Raw genomic sequence first — 18,766 nt, forward strand, 5'->3', positions numbered from 1 at the left:
CATCACTGAAACCACCTAAAAGTTTAATGTATGCATGATTATCCCACTGTTCAGGTAGCCCGTGTCAAAGCTTCAGAAGGGACTCAGGTCTTGAGTGCCAGATTATATTAGGTGAATTAAACATTTTTTCCCCTAATGTAAGGGTTTACAGGTTATGCCACTAGAATAAAACAAGAAGCCCACGGTCACAAGAGACCATTTACAGGAATAAATTAAATAGACCAATCGTGGCAAGTCTATGGCACGTCTACAGCAGGCTGTCTGTTATCACTGAAAGCTCTAAAAGTTTCACCATTTGTGAAACAGAAACCCCCATTCATAACCCAAAAATGGGAAGTTTTTATTTCAAAATCTACTTATTCTTTTACTTAGACAATTGAGGAACAATTAAAAAACTATAAAGACACTTCAACCACAGAAGCGCCCAATTCTAACTGAACCCTGGCCAGTACTAAGTGCACTGTCAAGGCCAGTGCTACTGCCTTCGTGTTTCTTTAGAATTCTCATCTTATTCTTTGTTTGTGAACAATCCAGCTATTAAAACCGAGTAAACAGATAAGAACACCACAGGAGCAAAATCCTTAGTGCCCCAGTGACATCATTAGAAAACGGACTTGATTATGTGTCCGTGACCATGGTATAACAACAGGAAAGGTCATTGGGATAATTAACACTGAGGATTTAATACCTTTTGTTATCTTTCCATAACTCTGCTATTGCCTTCTCTCCTATAGCTTGAACTATGCCAGCTTAGGAATGGTGTAACTTATTACTTTACGTAAATTAAAAGTAATCAAGTCGGGAAGGGGGCAGGCAACCTAATGGAAGCCCAAGTGAGGTGAGCACCACACAGACAGGTCTGGCCTGGTGGTACCCAAGGGAGGGGCAGGGCACACTCACACAGGGGCTATCAGAGCCTTAGTAGGATGTAGAGGGCGCTCACAGAGGGGCATGATGGTAAAATGACAGAGTACCACAGTGCAGATTTACACAAGCTACTGATAAACAAGTGCCTATACCACAGATAATGGGAGGGCAGGTATCAAGTGAGGGTTAGAGAATGGAGATACAGTACAAGGAAGGAGCAGCTAGGAGGAGGCTCAAGGTTGTAAAATTATCAAGTTACTCGCATAAAACCATGGCTTTTAATAATGTACAGACAGATAAGAAAACAAATGTAATTTGTGTATATTGTGTGTATGTGCATATGTGTGGGCATGTATATGTGTGCATGCACACACACACACGCATATGCCCTGCCTTTGTTTACTTAAAAGGTCCAGAGGGTTGATAGCAATAAGCACACTTAGTCCTCAGAAGTCTTTTTCTAATCAAAACTCTGCTCCAAACAGAGTACCGACTTTTTGACGAGCTGGGTTGGAACATGAAAAAAACAATTTGAGGCTGGAATATTCTATTGTGCCAGAAAGCAAGAAAGCACCCACAAAAGGATGAGCGAATGTTACAGGATAGGAAAGCAAGTTTGAAGGGGCTTCACTGATTAAATATGGGAAAATTGGAGAAATAAAATTACAATGGAAATCTATTATAAACTATTGAGTAAAATTGGCATCCACATGTCCATAACTGAGAACAATAGGTGAATAAATTGAAGGTTAAAGAATGGGCTATTTACTTGGTTTCAATAATTCTCTCTATAAAGTATTTACTAATTACAAAAGGAAAATGAGTACTTCACAATGAAAAACCCAGGTAGAGAACCCAGTGAGCAAAGGGGACATTCATGTCAATATTAATAACAGGATAAATCAAAATCATGTACCATTTACTAGAAAGAGAAGAAAGGAACATAGTATCTCTCTGTAATGTTCCTGCCAAAAGTGTATTACTGAATTTAGATAAATGAAGAAATAAGTAGTGACAACTTAAGGGGACATTCTTCAAGATAACTGGCTATCTGCAAAAGTTACCTATAAAAGTAACAAGAATCTTCCGGCATGAGCTTTCAATAGATATAATAACCACGCAGTGTGTGTTTCTAGAATGGATCTTTGATCAGACAGAACATAACTTGGACAATGGGAGAAATCTGAATAGGGCAGGGGTCAGGGAGGCAGTAGGCTGTCGTTCTGTTTCCCAAGGAAGAAGGCAGCAAAGTGCTTACACGGAGCATGCCCCTGACTTTGTTTCTGTGAAATACACACTAAAGAGCTCATGGCAGGAGAACTTACTCTCAAACATTGAAGGGGAAGGCAAAAACTTCTTTGCAACCTTGCTATACATACGCAATTCTATGGAAATAAAAAGTTAAAGAAAAATGTCACTAAGGACAAACCTTTTCGTAGGGTATTTGCAGAAGATCCAGCACCACAGAATGAGCCCCCATGTTTTTCAGTAACCGTTGGTGTTGATTCCGACATTTTTTATTCTGCACACAAAGTTTACTTAGCCTAATCAAAATCTTTAAAAAAAAAAAAAAAGGAAAGCATTCAATACAACCAATAGTAATTACCAAAGTATATTCAAAGCAGTATTTGCCATGCAAATGTAAACCTGTGTAAAAATATCTAATATCCGCTGACCTCCTTTACGATCCGGTAGTTATTGCTTTTATTGCTGTCGATCTGTGGTGTCTTTGTTCCATCTTGCACGGGACTTAAAATGTTTGATTCCTACAATAAACACAAATACGTATTTACTTTGCAATAAGTAATTTAAAGTGAGTATTATTTTAAATATTTAAAGTTGGTAAAAAATGTGTTTTTCAACCTGAATGGGTTTTTTTGAGTGTGCTTTATTATTGGATAAAAAGTTCCTTGAGCTATACGAATTATCACAACCTAATATGAACCAAATTACAAGATAAATAAGGTTATTAATAATTAATAAATTAAACTTTTCAGTTATACTTTTCTAATATATTGCTACATATATATTGCTAATAAATATATGCTATATATTACTAATATATATGTGCTATATATATTGCTAATGCATATGTGTTATATACATTGCATACATATAAATATATATTGCTAATCATATCATATCATAGTTCAGGCAGCTTATATGAGAAGGAACAATAAAACTTCAAGGCATAGAAGATACAATTTTATCATCAGGGATAAAGTGTACAGAAATAAAGCGTGAAGAGCATATCACAACAGTACATTTTAGGGAAGGAAGAAAGAACAACTTAACCCAGGGATTCTCTGCAGGTTACCATGACAGCCTCAAGAGTCACAAGTAGGGGCTAACCAAGTATCTGGAGCCATCAAAATGAGACAAGGAAAGTAACACTTGAATTAAAAGTAACATTTACGTTGCTACATTAGTAGAGCTTATTAAGAATACCTGAAATGCCAAAAATAATTATAACAAGCAGTTTTTAAACACCAAAATAAAAAGCAATTATAAGGAGTGTATGTATTTTTTAAATATCAACTGTTGGGATTACTATATTTTTAAAAATACCAATTACAAACACTGCCCTTCAAAGCCAGAATTAAGATTTAATATGAGACTGTTAAGACACCATGGTGAATGGATCTAAAAGACACAGAAGATACATTCCTCTCAAGAAAACCACAGCCTATTTAAAGTAATAGGAAGAAATTTTTAAAAGATTTGAACTGTGCAGAATTCACTACTGAGAGAAACAGAACAACTTTTTGGATGAAGTCAAGTTTAAGCCTAGGTCTTCAAATGCAGAAACTACCTAGGTAAGCCAAAGAGATGAACGGCTGGTCAGGGAATAATGACCTGTCAGTTGAACAAGTCACTGGGCCAAAGGTCCTGCAGCAGGAAAAAGCATAATACTGCTCAGAAAATGGCAAGAACTGTCAGTTCATGTTGCAAAAGACCAACCAATTCCCTCATAGGTTTACGGTAAGTATAAAATTGGCCTTAGGATGAATGCCAAGTTCAATTTAGATCAAAAACATCCTAAACTCTGACTACCAATGACACTGGGTGCTAAGAGTTAAAAGGGACCTCTGCATATGCTCCAGAAGAAGTAACAAAGATACAAGAGGCCAGCTGATATAACTTCATTTGTGCTCAGTCCTGCGCTCCAGGATGAATCATGAAATTAACACAGACCAAGAAAGAAAAAAGTGTTCTGCTTGCTAGTCGATTCTGATGAGGGCTTCAAGCCTCAGAGTGGCCTGATCAGTTTTAAACCAGCACTACTCATTGGTCAACTCTGCTTTTCTTTTTCTTCTCTTCTGGTAAATATTGTGCAAGCTTTTCAGTGTGAACATCACTCTAGCAGGTGACCTCTGCTCCCATTTGTAACAGACAGAAATTCCTCTCAATGACATTTATTCTTTTCTACCTGGAAATGTCCAGCATCACCAACTAGCCTATCTATCTTCCCTTCTGTATCAAAATAAAACTTTTGATGCAAGGATTTTGAAACTATCTCCCCTGGCCCTCTTCCTGCTATTTCCTATTTCTTAGGCACAAGCATTTTTTATATTCTACTGACTCAATCTCACATCTTTGAAAATGTGGGCAGGTTGAGATTCTCCAAGTACTTTCAGTGATTTTGCCCATCCTGTGAAGTGGTCTGGCCTTTCAGATTACTGTTCCCACTAATCATCCAAGAGAATTATCTATGCCAACCCGTGCTAAGTTGCTGTACGTACTAGTGTGTTACTAAAACTCATAACTACTAAAACTTTGCTCAGCATTTGACTCCGTGGTTCATTCCCATTTTTGCTAAACTCTATTATTTTTGTTTTCTCATGTCACAACACGCTCATCATTACCTCCTTCCATTTAACTATCCATCCCCTTTCTGGAACTGCAAAAGTAACAGAGACAAACAGTGAAAGCCCTGGAAACCTTACTCTTAGGGCTTGGCTTCTAGGGCTGTTTCACCAGCTATTATAGTAAACATTAAGAGTCCACTCCATCCCAGGTTAAAAAGAGGAAGGTGAGGTTTCAGTGTTAGGCACTAATGTGACTCCAAAACCGTTTTAGAGAAAAATATTAGGCTATTTGTTTAAATGAAGCCAGTACAGATAAATGAAAGCAGTCCAAGTGGCTAAGATAAATGGAACTACTGAGATGGAAGGATGAGAGATCAGAGAAGGAGACCAACAGGGTTTCTGTTTGATACTGAAATAACTTATTGATGAGAAGTCGAAATTACAAAAGCCAGAAATATAATTAAGTTTCTTTTTTCTGGTCACAAAGGTTGGAGGGTGAACTTTTAAAGGCCATTTCATTTTTCTCTGGAAATGAAGAAATATTAAAGAAAACAAAATCTATACCACCAACCAGGATTAAGATATTATTGTGTCTAAAGGTTAATAATGTTCCTAAGGTAAAAAAGATCTCTCTGATGCAAATCTACTTTAAAGAAAATAGTTCAAAAGACAGGTAAAGCTTTGCTACATATATTTTAGGCTGTTTTTCACAACAATGGCCTACAGAAAAAGCAACAGTCTTGTTTTAAGGAAAGTAATCTTGGGCAAAATGTACTAAATTACAAAAAGTTATGCTCCTTAGTTGAGCCCAGGGAGAAAAATTATAAAGCTAAACCATGTAAAGTACGGGAATTATGAAGAAAAATGCTTTCAATTTTAAATTCCCAGCAGTCAACAAAAGAGACTGGTGGTAGCGGATTTAATAAACAATCTCTTTTAATTTCAGAAAAAAAGTCTGTGTCATTCAGCTCAGAAAAAAATACCAATCCATGGAACATCTGGATAATTCCAGAAGAACTTAAGAAATACATAAACTGTGTAACTAAAGTTACACTTTGTTTTTTCTTTTATTTTGAAAATGCTCTAAATAAAGGGGTTTATAGATCTTTCCTTCACAAAAAGAAATTGGCTATATTCTTTATGTTTTATACAACTTTAGTCCTAGGTCACTAACCAAAATCAAAGCCCTAAAATTTGTTCTAATGACAAAAGGTTAGAAAGGTACAAAATATAGAAGTGAGCTTCTATAGAGTCCCAGAGCTGAGCAGAAAAAAAACCAAAAATGTGTAAGTAACATCAAGAACCATGCCACGCTGACAGCGCATGTGCAAATGATCCTTTGACACTGATGACAAACAATAAACACTGTACCCTGAAGATATTTATACTTTATTGCAACTATTGTAATAAAGTCATCTGGACAACCTAAATTTATTTCATCTAATGGAATGCACAAAGCAACTGAATTAAATAATTTTATACAGGCAGCTACGTTTTTAGTTATGTAATACATACTATGATACAAAGCAATAGTTTCAGAAGCCAGATAGCAAGAAGCGTGTAGAAATTAGGTGCGCAACAGGACTCCAGGCAGAGACAAAAAGAGGGAAATTCTGCTTTGAAACAGAGGTGCCTCCCATCTTCTGTTTTCTTTTTGTTCTTTCTCTTTTTTTTAATTTGATGTAGGGGGACAAGGTAACTTTTATATCATAGCAAAAATAACTTAATAAAACACTGTTGCACGGACTACAAGGCAAACTAAACAACGGCACCAATTAATGGGGAACCAGCTTCTTAATTTGAGTGAGGGCAACAGTGCTTTTAAAAACAGAACCTTCCAAATCCTACCAAGTGGACCTGGTGGCATCCATAGCTGCATGATCAAAATAACCGGCTACAAGCCTCCTATTCTTCCCCACCCCTCCGCCCTTTCTCAGAGAAGTTGTTGAATCGGCAAGGATACAAAGCATTCTGCTCACCATCTGTATTGCAAGCTTTCTCTTCTTGTGACCTCTCTTTAACCCAGTCAGTAGCATCATCAACCAGCAAGCCTCCCTTCACTTCATACGCCAAGTATCTCCCTTCTCCCTTGTCCATCTCCCTCCAAAAAATGAGGAGAACACATCTAAATCTGTTAGGGCTTATGCCTAAATGTCCCCACAAAATCCTCATGCAGTCTTAGGTTGGGCTTTCCAGAGGTGGCTGGCCCTACGGTGTGTGATGCTGAGATCAAGGATGTGATGCTGGGATTGATTCCTGCTGTGATGCTAGGATTAAGGGTGGGTAGCCTGGATAAGACATAAGGGAGAGAAAGAAGGTCATCTGCTGCTTGCTGCCTCGTTTCTGCTATGCCATGGACTGTTTCTCCTCTGCGATGCCCCTCTGCCCTGTCCACCCTGCCTTGGAGGCAATCAACTATGAACTGGTGAGCTTTCCTCCTTTAACTTTGGGTGTCAGTGATTTTTGTCTTAGCAAGGAGAAAAGTAACTAAGACAGAGCCTTTCTGATTTTATTAGTCTATCAGGTTCTGATTTGGTAAACACTCTTAAATGTCAATGTTTTCCTTTCAGATCACTGAATGATAAGCTTTTGTAGGATGGCGTGTCTGCTGTTCTGTGAATATGTATTGCACCAATCATTTTGCAAGATACTGGGGGTTTCACAATGTCTGAACTCACCCTAGATCTACTAATCTGTCCCTGCACGTAAAGCCAACTTGGACCTCATGGTATCAGGCTGACAGTTTCTGGGAAGCACTCAAGGCTGCCTGAAGCACACAATGGACTAAAAAAGCTGTGTCCCCACTCCTGGCAGATAATGTCACACCAGACTTCCCCATAGCCCAAGCCCCAATCTCCTTCCTAATAGAGAATAAGTGCATGCCCCTACTTCACTGCAAGCCTGTGTCCCTCTCCTGTCTTAAGACGAAAATTGGTGCTTTCTGATTCATCTGATGTTGTTTGGGCTAGTATGGAGGATGTTCAGTCTGATGTCCAAGAAAACACCCAATATGAGTCTCCAATAAATAAGGTAACAAAAATAGGCATCCCCCAAGAGTGAGCTTTTTCTTAGAGAGGTCTGTGGAAGTGTAAGGACTACTATCGATCATAGATATATTTTACTGTAAACTGATTGCTTTACAGAATGCAGCAGGAACTCATTTTATGGAGGTATTTTTTTTAAAGAGAGTGTCTCACTGTGATGCCCAGACTGGCCCCTGACTCCTGGCCTCATGCAATCTTACTGCTTCAGCCTCCCCAGAAGTTAGGACTACAGGCATGTATCACCACAGTCATCTTATTTAAGTAGCGTTTTTATAGTATTAACCCTATAGGGTAGGAACTTAGAATCCTCACTAATGAAGAAGTGAGAATGAATGAGGAAGAAGGTAGCAGGTGTCAGCAACTGTTCTTTTAGCATGATGGGAAATACTAAGTCAAGGTTAGTTTTAAATTAATACTGTCCAGGCTAGAAGACAAAAAGAAAAGATGACTCTTACTTATGGTGGAAGTAATCCAAATTACAGTGTGGCAAATCTGAGCAACACATTTAAAACTTTGCAATGCAATCAAGTAGAACAAGGATATATAAAACTAACACTTGGATAAAAGCCAAAACTTTTTTTGTTGTATGAAAAGGTTACTGATCCTTTCCTCTGGCAACTACTTCAGTAGCGTTAGCTCAGACAGGGACAGAGAGAAGTAATTGATAGAAACAAAAAAATAAATTATACAATGTGGTCTGAAGCAAAAATAGAAAATGAAGACCTCCATCAAAGGCAGGTTTTTAAAAGAAAAATTCAGAAAATAACCCCTCAGCATTAATGAATAAAAGTTCTGTATAAAATTCCCATAGCATCCCTTATTGGTCAGATCAAGTAGCAAGTCCGTGCTCAAAGCATACAGACTCCCTATATTACGCCATGAAGATGTGACATTCTAATAGTCACTGAGGTCAAAGGCCAATCATCTGCGGGGTGTAATAAGGGAGGCTTAGTAATTTAGCAAGAACCTGTTTCAAAATTAAAAGGGGCTGGAAGTGTGGCTCAAAGAGAACACCCCGAGTTCAGCTCTCTGTGCCACACACACACGCGTGAAGTCAGCACATCTACTGCAAATTACACTGCAGAAACGAAGTTTATATAGAATAATTTTCCCAGTCAAGTGCCCCTTCTTAAGAATGCAGAGCTTTCTCACAAGGTATCATTCAAGAGAAAATTGTCTCTTTGCTGATTGATCAAAGCACTATAGACAGCTAATGTAGACAGAAATTAATATATACTCAGAGAAGGACCGGCCTCTCAAGGAATTCAGCAGGAAGAATAAATGTATTGGAATTGTCCCTGGAGGTCCTTCTGAAAAAGACCAGGCTTCAAGATAAAGATCCGATGGCCAGGCCTACGTGCCTCCCCTAAGGGATAAGCAGCAACTTGTAATTGTACTATAACTAGTGTCACCTGGCCCAGTAAAGTCCAGATAGACATCAGCCATCCAGGTGGGGGACCAGAGCATCTGGCCCTTCCCAAAAATGCCTCTGCTCTATCCATCTACCCTTGCCACTTTGCAATCCTAAGGTTACCGCTATTTTGCAATCCTGTAGGTTGATGTGGAGAACCACCAGGACAGCTCCCCTTGAAAGAAGACCATTTGTTTCCATTGTGGCTAAACCTGGCCTAATTCCATGTATTGAAATGTACAGAGCTGGCCAAGATAATACTTTACTCCCTCAGTCGGCTTTAAGCAATGCACGTGGGTCTAGCAGAAGCACTGTGTAGCTTCTGAAGCAATGCCACAGGTCTGTGGTGCCCCACTTATAGATCTCAACTAGTATGCGCGAGCTAGGCTGAGTGATGCTACCACACTGCGAGCAAAGACTGAGGCTTGAGACAGAACCTGTGATGTCTCAGGTTCTTTCATAAAGGCCAGACATCGAAGCTGCAGCACCAAGCCAAAACAGGAGATGCTGTGTCACACAGATTCCTCCAAACTTAGCGGCTACTTCCTGCATGCCTCTCTGTACACTGCAGAGGTGACTTCAGGCCTCCCACCTAGTCCAGCTCACAGCACTTGTGTACTTCCCGCCACACTCATAGTCACTCAACCCAGACCCACTCTTCCTCTGCACAAATTAATAAAACCCAGCTTCGGCCCTAGGCTGAAGTCTTGTTTCTGTTAGTCACTGTTTTGACTGGATTTAGACACCCCCTAGGCTCCCCACCACTCTAGATATGTGTTTGTCTCTTTAGTCACACCGTGGGTTGCGTGGGAAGCGTTAGACTGGAATTCACTCTCCAGAATTCCAGTAATTTTTCCCTGGGATTATAAATGTAAACTCTTCCAGACTATGACAAGACCAATGAGGGGTCTCTATAGGTTGATTGTTGTTTGACCCACTTTGGATCCACATTGTGATTTTGCTGTAATAAATTACCCCTGACAATTGGTCTCAATGGCAACCACTTCCAGGATGCTTCTTCCCCAGTAAACCCTTCCTACCTTTAACCTTCACTGTCCTTTGGAATCCCACAGGGCGACCCCTCTGCAAGCTGCCACAGTATGCAACAGAAACCAGGTGCCTGGAGAGAATCACTCAGCATGAGCCAGGTGGGCTTTTCAGGGGAGGGGAGACTACAAGCCAAGCATTGTCAAGAGAAGATCAGGCCTGAGTCCCCAGATCTCCCACAGCAAACAGAGATGGGCCACTTACACAACCAGACACTAGTACGTGTTTTGATTTCCAAGTAACCATTCTTCCTGTATCCACAGTAATTTCTTACAGGGCAATTTTGAGAAAAACCTTCTCAATGAAGGTTTCCACAAACTGCCTCGGCACCAGGCAGTGCCCACTGTTTATGGAAACTTCTGAGGAACACCAGCTATGGGGCTGGTAGAAATTGGACTTCTCTGGCTGGGGGGTCGGGGCAGAAGCCACAGGTCCCATGAGAAGCAGTGGGTCTGCAGCTCCTTGGAATTGAGGGATTCCCCTCCCACACACTGATTCTCAGCCAGCCCCTCAACCAGCAACCCAGGGGGAGCCCTCAGAGACATTTTTTTCCAGTTAATGTTATTCCTTATATCACACACCCATTCAAAGAATAAAAAATCTGAAATAAAACCAGGCAAACATGAACCTAGAAAGGATGAGTATGAAAAAAAAACTGATTGGAAAACCTGAAAATGTTCTCCATGGTCCTCAAAGTAAAAAACTCAACAAAAGGCTTGAAATTCTAGAGTAGAGGTAATTTTTTAAAAAGAAACTGGAAACCACATGAGTGGGTAGAGATACAGACATAGGTACAAATATAGAAGCAAAGTCTTTGTAAGAAAAATAAATAATCAAACTAATATAAGTGGGCACTTGTCTTGGGAGCCCTGGGAAGTCTAAATGACCTTCTCCACCTAAATAAAGAGATGGGTGAGCATACAGGGCAATCCTGACTTAACCCACTCAGATATGATTTCCTGGCTAATCTCTTCTTCTATATTTAGAAGGCAACATCTATGTGAACATGATGAATTAGTAATTTCTCCTCAACTTGTTATACTCTAGCTTTTAAGCTTTCAGAAACTTGTTGCAGTTGGTTAATGCCAAGGAAGAGAAGTTTAATAAAAGGAGTCACTGGGATGTATCACAGATCCGAGAGCTTACAGGAACCAGGAATGCGATGGCCCGCCACGTGAGCAAACGCACTCCACTGTCCTCATTTACAAGACAGCAACAGAAGTCATGGGATAACTCTGGATCCTTTGCCTAGATCTGCTAACATTGGTAAATGGACTGCCTCTTCACCTTCATCATCCACATGACACAGAATCTACAACTAAAGAGGAAAAAAACGTTGATGTCCCTGAGAAATTTCTTTAATCACCAAGATGAAGAATCACATGAATGTTATCTAGTCCTCTGATAACGAGGCAGGCACAAAGTCAGGCCATTATGAGCTGTTTTAAAACAATGCCAGTGTGCCTGTGTTTAGAGTCTTTGTAAGATTTACAGAACAACAAAGAATTATTATGTGCACGATCTGCCTGCTACTGGCTGATTCCATTGATCCTGTGTTTTATTCCCTCCTGTTTACCCGGCACGGCCCCGACTTTTGGCTTCTGATTTTTTGCATAATATAGGTTACTTGGTTGTGTGTAAATTAGTAACTTTATAATTTCTCAATTTCATCTCCTTAAGTTAATTCATTATTAATGCATTATTCTCTTGGCTTCTCATGCCCTCTTTGGGTGCATTTCTAGTGTTATTTCCCCTGCTCATGTTTTCACAATTTCGTACCTGGCTTTAAGCATGAGGCTCTTCACTTTGCTCTCCTGTTCTTCCAAACCATCCTGGATTCTACCAGATGAAATTTTCCAAGCTTCCTCCCTGACATCATTAGAGTCCCCATTCTCAATCATTTAAAACACAAATTGCTCACTCTTATTTATGGCTATTTTGTTTCCTGAAAACATTATCTAACTGCTCACCATCCTTCAAAACAGGGCTACGCTATGCCTTCTGCAAGTCACAAACCCACAGCGATCCTCCCCTTCTGTACCATGTAGTGCAGTCTGGGGTCTGCATCTACCTTGCTGCATGCTTTTCTGGGTGTTCAGTCTGTGTGTTCAATCTTGCAGGGCCAGGGTCATATTTGGAATGCTAGGTTGGATTTGGGCTATCACATTTTAAGAAAGAAAATGAGAGCTTCAATTCACTACAAAGCACAAAGGAAACAAGTTTATATCCCCAGAAAGATGAAAGACATTACCAAAAACCCTGGAACCAGTCATCCAGGGTGGGACACACCCATAATCCCAGTATTCTGGGAGGCTGAAGCAGCACGATCCTAAGTTGGAGCCCAGATAGGACAACTTAGTGACTTAGCAAGACCCTGCCTCAAACTAAAAATCTAAAAAAGGGAAACAGTTATAGTTCACTGGAAAACATCCTCAGTAAAGAGAAAGAAAGAAGGACGAAAAAAAAGAAAGAGGTAAGGAAAAAGAAAGACAGAATATCAAAGAGAGACACCTGCATGATAATTCAAGCAAAGATTGTAGCCCTCAGAAGTGTCAAGAGGTATAGATCTTGGCCTTGGCTCTGGTCAAAGTTACTACTGAGGCACCTATATACAAAGATAATCCCACTTTCCTGCAAGGTCCAGAACTGTAATTCCCACCAATTAGGTGCCTACCAAGCCTGAAACCAAAAATTGTACTTAATATGGTTACAGAATGGAGTATCTCAAAGTACTTCACAGAAGCAAATAAAGTCTTCTCTTGTTGGGAGCCGCGGCCGAGCCCGGTCGCCTTACTTGGCGGACGTGAGGCCTGTAGGAAAGAGCAAAGCCTGAGCTAGATTACCCCTCCCATCGAGTGTGCTAAGATGGCGCTTACTTCCTGCTTGGTAAACAACCCGCCCTGTAAGATCTCCTACTTCCTGCTTGGTAAACAACCCGCCCTGTAAGATCTCCTGCTTCCTGCTTGGTAAACAACCCGCCCTGTAAGATCTCCTGCTTCACAACCCGCCCTGTAAGATAGTCTGCCTAGCAACAACTGATGTTAGCCAATCAGCCCGCATCGCGCGCTTTGAACTGATTGGCCACTGTAACCCTATAAAAGTGAGTGCCTCTCCCGCCACGAAAAAGAAGAAGCAGAAGAAGCACGCAAGGAGCCGCGGAGAGCGGACCGGTAGAGGCTTCGGGACAGACTGTAGGGAGAAGCACGCAAGGAGCCGCGGGGAGCGGACCAACAGAGGCTTTGGCCGGGAGGATTCCCGGGGCAGGCTGTACGGAGAAGGAAAATAAAAGAAAAGGTTGTCCACTGCCAGACTTTGTTGTGTGTCCTTCCTGCCGGCCGGGAGTGACACCAACATTCTCTAAATTAAATACAGGCCTCGAAAGAATTTCACATATAAAGTTCCAAAGAATGTAAGTTCGTAACAACAGCAAAAAAATTTTAAAAGCCCTACTAACCACATAAACAAGCACTTCCGAAGGAATTCTGTAAGAATAGCTAACCTAAAACTGAAAAGTAACCTCCTGCTAAAAGCAACTAGATTCTAGACATAAACCTATTTTAAGTACAATTCTGAACTCATTAAAAGAGGGAGGATAACTCCCAGAGAATCTCAGCCTCCATCCCCCAAGGGGAGAAACAGTAACCAGACACAAGACCAGAGGGCTCCAGTCTACCAGGCCAAAGGATCAGGAGCCCAGAAAGCAAAAGCCAGTAAGAGCCTTGCAACCAGAAAACTAAGTAAGCATCAAGTTTGGGGAGCTAAGCCCAAAATTCCTGTCTTCAAACGAGGCGTTCATGAAGGCAGCAATGTGGTCTCAGACCAGCAGCGCCCCCTGTCAGCAGGTCGAAGCAATCACAGTTCCTCTAAGGAAAAGAAGCATCCCCATTCAACCACTCCCCTTAAGGTCGAAAAGAATGGGCTCCAAACCTGCATGCAAATGGTTGTAACAGTTTTATTTACAATTTCCCCAAACTGGAAACAATAAGATATCCTTCAACAGGAGAATGGATAAGCTAACTGTAGTACAGCCACACAATGGCTATCATACAGAAAATAAAAGAAAAACACAAGCTACTGAGCTCCAGAAGAACACGGAAGAACCTGAAATACACATTTCTAAATCAAAGAAGGCGGTCTAAAGCAGTTGAATACTACGCAATTCCACTTGATGACATTCTGGAAATGGCAAAGCTGCAGAGACAGTAAAAAAAATCAGTGCTTGTCCAGGATCCAGAGGGTTGGTAGGGCAGGATACTGTTCTGCAGGGCACTAAAACAGCAGAAATATGACATTATGCACTTCTCAAAAGGCCCAGAATTTACAGCACAAAGAGCGGATCTTGAACAAACAATGGGCTACAGTGAGTAAAAACATGGAGATAAGCAGCTCGCCCATCAGAAAAAACGCACCACATTACCTAGCGGCTAATAAGGGAGGGGAATGCGAGAAGAGGAAACACGTGAGGACTCTGTACTTCGTGTGAAAATTTTCTCTAAGCCTAAATCTGCTCTAATGTCTACTCAAAAAAAGATATGCATGCAAGATGGTAAAGATAACTGAAACATAATGAAATGAGGATCATAAATGAGAATCATGAAATTCACAAGTGCTCAAATGCTGCTAGGTTTATACACAGGCTATGAAATAGCCATATGGAATCACAAACATTAAAAAACATAAGACATGATTAAAATGACCAAACATTAAATGTGAATAATATTCAAATTTCAGGTATGAAATAGTGAAAGGGAGAAACTTAAAAACTCAATTGATGGAATAAACTATTATTACAAAAAAGCTGAAAAAAGACTCAGATGAGTATGAAGAAATTATTCAACATATTATGCAGAGAATGCTGACACACGCCTGTAATCCCAACACTCGGGAGACTGAGGCAGGAGGACTGCTGTGAATTCGAGGCTGCCCTGGGTTATAAATAGCAAGACCCTGTATCAAAATAAGAAAGAAATAAAGCAAGCAAGCAAGAAAGAGGAAAAATTATTCAACATATAGATAAAACAAAGTTATGGATATGAAAACTTTGAGAAGAAAATTGATACAAACTATGCAGTAACATGCTACTAATTAGCATACTAATAAGGTTAAATATACACTCAGGTGATGTTTCAAAATTAATACATGACTGTTCCACACACAACGGACTTCTCCAGAGCAACAACAGAAACCAGAAGACAAGGAACAATATCCTCACAAGTGTGAAAAATACAACTTGACTGGTAAGTTTTGTTCTGCAGTTAAAAAAAAATATTTTAAATTTATATACTGCTAATAAAATAGTTTCCAAATGTATAAAACAAGAAATTAAGGAACTAGGAACATAGCTTGGTAGCAGAGCACATGTGTGACACTTTATTATCCTACTAATCTCTAACCTTCCAGGAGGACTTTTCGAGCTTTTGAAAAAATTTAACACCATCATTTTCTTCTAAGGAGCTGTTTATGCCTCCCCACTAATGTGTCACATTAACTGACGCACTTACCACATTGCACAAGGCTTGCTCACTTAATCCTTAGAGCAATTTGAGCTCAGGATCGTTATTATGTCCACTTTATAGATGATAAAAATAAAACTTAGAGAAGGAAAACCAGATGCTCAAAGTCACACTAAGGCAAATCTGCGGTGTCTGTTTCCTAAATCCTTGCCTTTAATCACATACGCATCATCATCTCTATGCTGCATATTATTAATCGATATTCGGGATCCATTTCCATCTTTTGGGTCCCCCTGTCTGGTCTCCCAACATCTCCTGCAGCTAGAGTTCTCAAGGCAATTCAGCTCATGTGGAATGTGGCTGCCAGAAAGGGAAGTGGAGAGCATCTCCCCCAGGACTCGGAGGGCCAAAAAGAAAATTCCAGTGGACAGAAGAGCATCTCGTGAATTCCGGGGTCCATTATCTTGCCACCTGTTTCTGAAGTGTGAGGCAGCAGTGGTGGCTGCAGCAGATGGTGGCGGCAGCCGAAGCCACTTCTTGACCTCTGGGTAGTTGCTATGATTGTTTGGCCTTGAAATCAATAGTCCATGGGCAACCTCCAAGCTGTACTCCTCTAGACTTTGCAAATACTTAGCTCTTTTTAATTTAGCTCTCTAAATACTTAGCATCATTTTCTCCATGAAGGACATATCCTTTCCTGAACTCAATACATAAATACCAGCTGGATTGAATTCTGTTCATCTAAAGACCTTAGAAAATTATGTATATGACCCACAGGTAACAGAGTCTCAGCTTTAGAATATCATCAAGCCAAAACACTTGCCCTTCTTTTTTCTTACATAAACAGAAAAATGCTTGTGAGACTTCTAAAAAGATGCCTTGCATGATAGGAGCTCTTTGTATTACCTTCCCTCTACATTCAGGAACTGCAGGCCAGACATCAACATCACGGAACAGCTCATCTATACTCTTAGAAGAGATTTTTCTTCACTGTGAACTTTTACAAAGAAAAGAATGCATTTTCTTAGTTTTAGGATGCTCTACACTTTTTTTTTTAAAAAAAGATTTTTTCCAAAGGGAAGCAATACTATTTATTCTTCAAAATACATATAAAATATATATTTTTAAAAGGATGAGCTATTTTAACTTGTGAAGGCATAATACATGCATTAGTACCACTAAATATTTCCTCAGAAACTACAGTCTCTCATTAAAGAACCTGAATCGTACTGTCAAAAAGAGCCAGTTTCCAATAGCAGCTGCGTCACAAGGATAATTCGCATCAAAGAAATACTTGGGTTCATTGACCTTTGGTTTATTCAGTATTAGAAATATGATGTCTACAATGACCTCCAAAGCTTATTATAACATTTCAAAAAGAGATTCTGTGATGAAAATGTCTGCTCTGAGATGTTCACATAATAAGTACTAAATAAATGTTGAATATTCTTGTGTTCCTTAAATATCCTACGGGGGAAAAATTATCCCTACTTCAAACTTCGTAAAACAAATTTTCATGAAGTAGAAATTCATATATATAGAAACATATTAAAAAATCAGTGGCAAGGGCTGGGGATTTAGCTCAGCAGCACAGCGCCTGCCTGGCAAGCGCGAGGTCGTGAGTTCAATTTCCGGTACCAAAAATAAAAAAGAAAGAAAGAAAGAGGAGGGGAGAGAAGGAAAGAGAGCAGAGGAGACAGAGAAAAGAAAGAGGGAAGGAAGAAAGGAAGGAAGGAAGCAAGGAAAAGAAAGAAAGCCAGTATCAAAAAATATAGAAAACTCATAATTAGTCCCAAGACAAGTATAGCCACCAATTCAATTTCCCTTTAAAGGAACTCTTTAGCACTTTAATTCCTCCTAATATGCCACTAATCTTCACTCCAAAATACAGTGTTTTGAGTACTCACACAAACATAAATGCTGACACAAATGAGCCTACCTGAATATTTTATATTCTTGCAGATTAAACAATAAACAGGAACTGAGGGGATAGCTCAGTGTTAAAGCACACGCCTAGTGTTCAAGAAGCACTGGCTCCAATTGCCAGCATGACAGACAAATAAAATAGACAGACAGACAGACAGGCACTAAAGAAATTTTATGCATTACCAATTATGATGCAAGCACTGGTCTGCTTTTATTTAAGCATTACCACTAAAACACTGTTTCTAAAAATGGTCATAAGTAAGTAAAGTGGGAAAAAAGCGATAGTTAGCTACTAAAAGCAAAATCCAACACAGCCAAAGACTAGAGATGAGCACCTTCCTGCAACTCTTAGGCAAACCCAGGTCCTTAGCGCCCTCACGCTGGCCGTAAAGCAGGCTGTCGTCTCTTTTAGGGATTCTTATGTAGATTATGAGGTTGTGCCATAATCAATGAAATGATTTACAAGGTGGAGATACATAGCTACAGTGAATAGTGATGATCAAAAGTCCCTTCTCTCCATAAGTCTCAGCCTAAGGCCACTACCCGCCACTGTCCTAATTCCCAGATTATAGATCCACAGTGGAAAGGAGAAGAGCTAAAACTTCAGACAGGTGAGTCCAGAGGTAGCAACAACTGCCAAGAATTAACCAAAGAGCACCTGGGAGAGCTCACTCGCTGCACAATGAAAATGTTACACTTGGTTGAGGGGAACCAATTGTTTCTTCATGAACAAGTTTGATTGGAGGGCACATGGTTACATAGTATCTTACCTAGAATGTACTAATTGGATTATTCTAAAACGGATCTTAGAAACCAACCTCATTCGGCTCCTCACTCCCTTTGACTTGGTTTTCACCCATTTCTCCGTTCTCATAGCTGCTGCTCTTCTCGACCCATAACTCAGATTTCTCCACAGTCAGCCGAAGTTGGTCTAGATCTGCCTTGATTTGCTTGTAGTTATCTACATCTTGATTGGACACCAGTAACTGCACCTAAAACCAGAAGAATTTCAACTCTCAGTATGTTTGTACTGCTTCTTTTATTCTCATTCTCTTTACATATAAAACTCCAAGTCTTTAAACATCTCTCAGTTTCTAGAACATTTATTTTTTAGCTTATATTGACCATGAACATTTATTCAGGAGTATCTCTGAATTTTAACCAGTGTATTTGCAGCTATAAAGAAATTTTTAAAAAAATCATGTGCTG

General features: G+C 39.9%; 1 protein-coding gene across 3 annotated transcripts in view; it reads right to left on the minus strand.

Moving 5' to 3' along the window:
- Window positions 1-18,766, minus strand: part of Itpr2 (inositol 1,4,5-trisphosphate receptor type 2) — a 424,566-nt gene that overhangs the window by 221,984 nt on the left and 183,816 nt on the right. For all 3 annotated transcript variants that reach the window (XR_010043892.1, XM_063238415.1, XM_063238414.1), the window contains exons 26-28: window positions 18,376-18,549; window positions 2,544-2,633; window positions 2,297-2,422 (exon numbers count right to left, since the gene is read on the minus strand). Coding sequence is in view for 2 of the 3 variants with exons in the window: in XM_063238415.1 (XP_063094485.1) it covers window positions 2,297-2,422; window positions 2,544-2,633; window positions 18,376-18,549 (390 nt within the window). In the remaining variant the exon portion in view is untranslated. The remainder of the gene's footprint in view (window positions 1-2,296; window positions 2,423-2,543; window positions 2,634-18,375; window positions 18,550-18,766) is intronic.

This window comes from Cavia porcellus, unplaced genomic scaffold, assembly GCF_034190915.1.
Source record: "Cavia porcellus strain 051 isolate PalLab524CR breed Dunkin Hartley unplaced genomic scaffold, mCavPor4.1 scaffold_27, whole genome shotgun sequence".
NCBI classification, from domain to species: domain Eukaryota; kingdom Metazoa; phylum Chordata; class Mammalia; order Rodentia; family Caviidae; genus Cavia; species Cavia porcellus.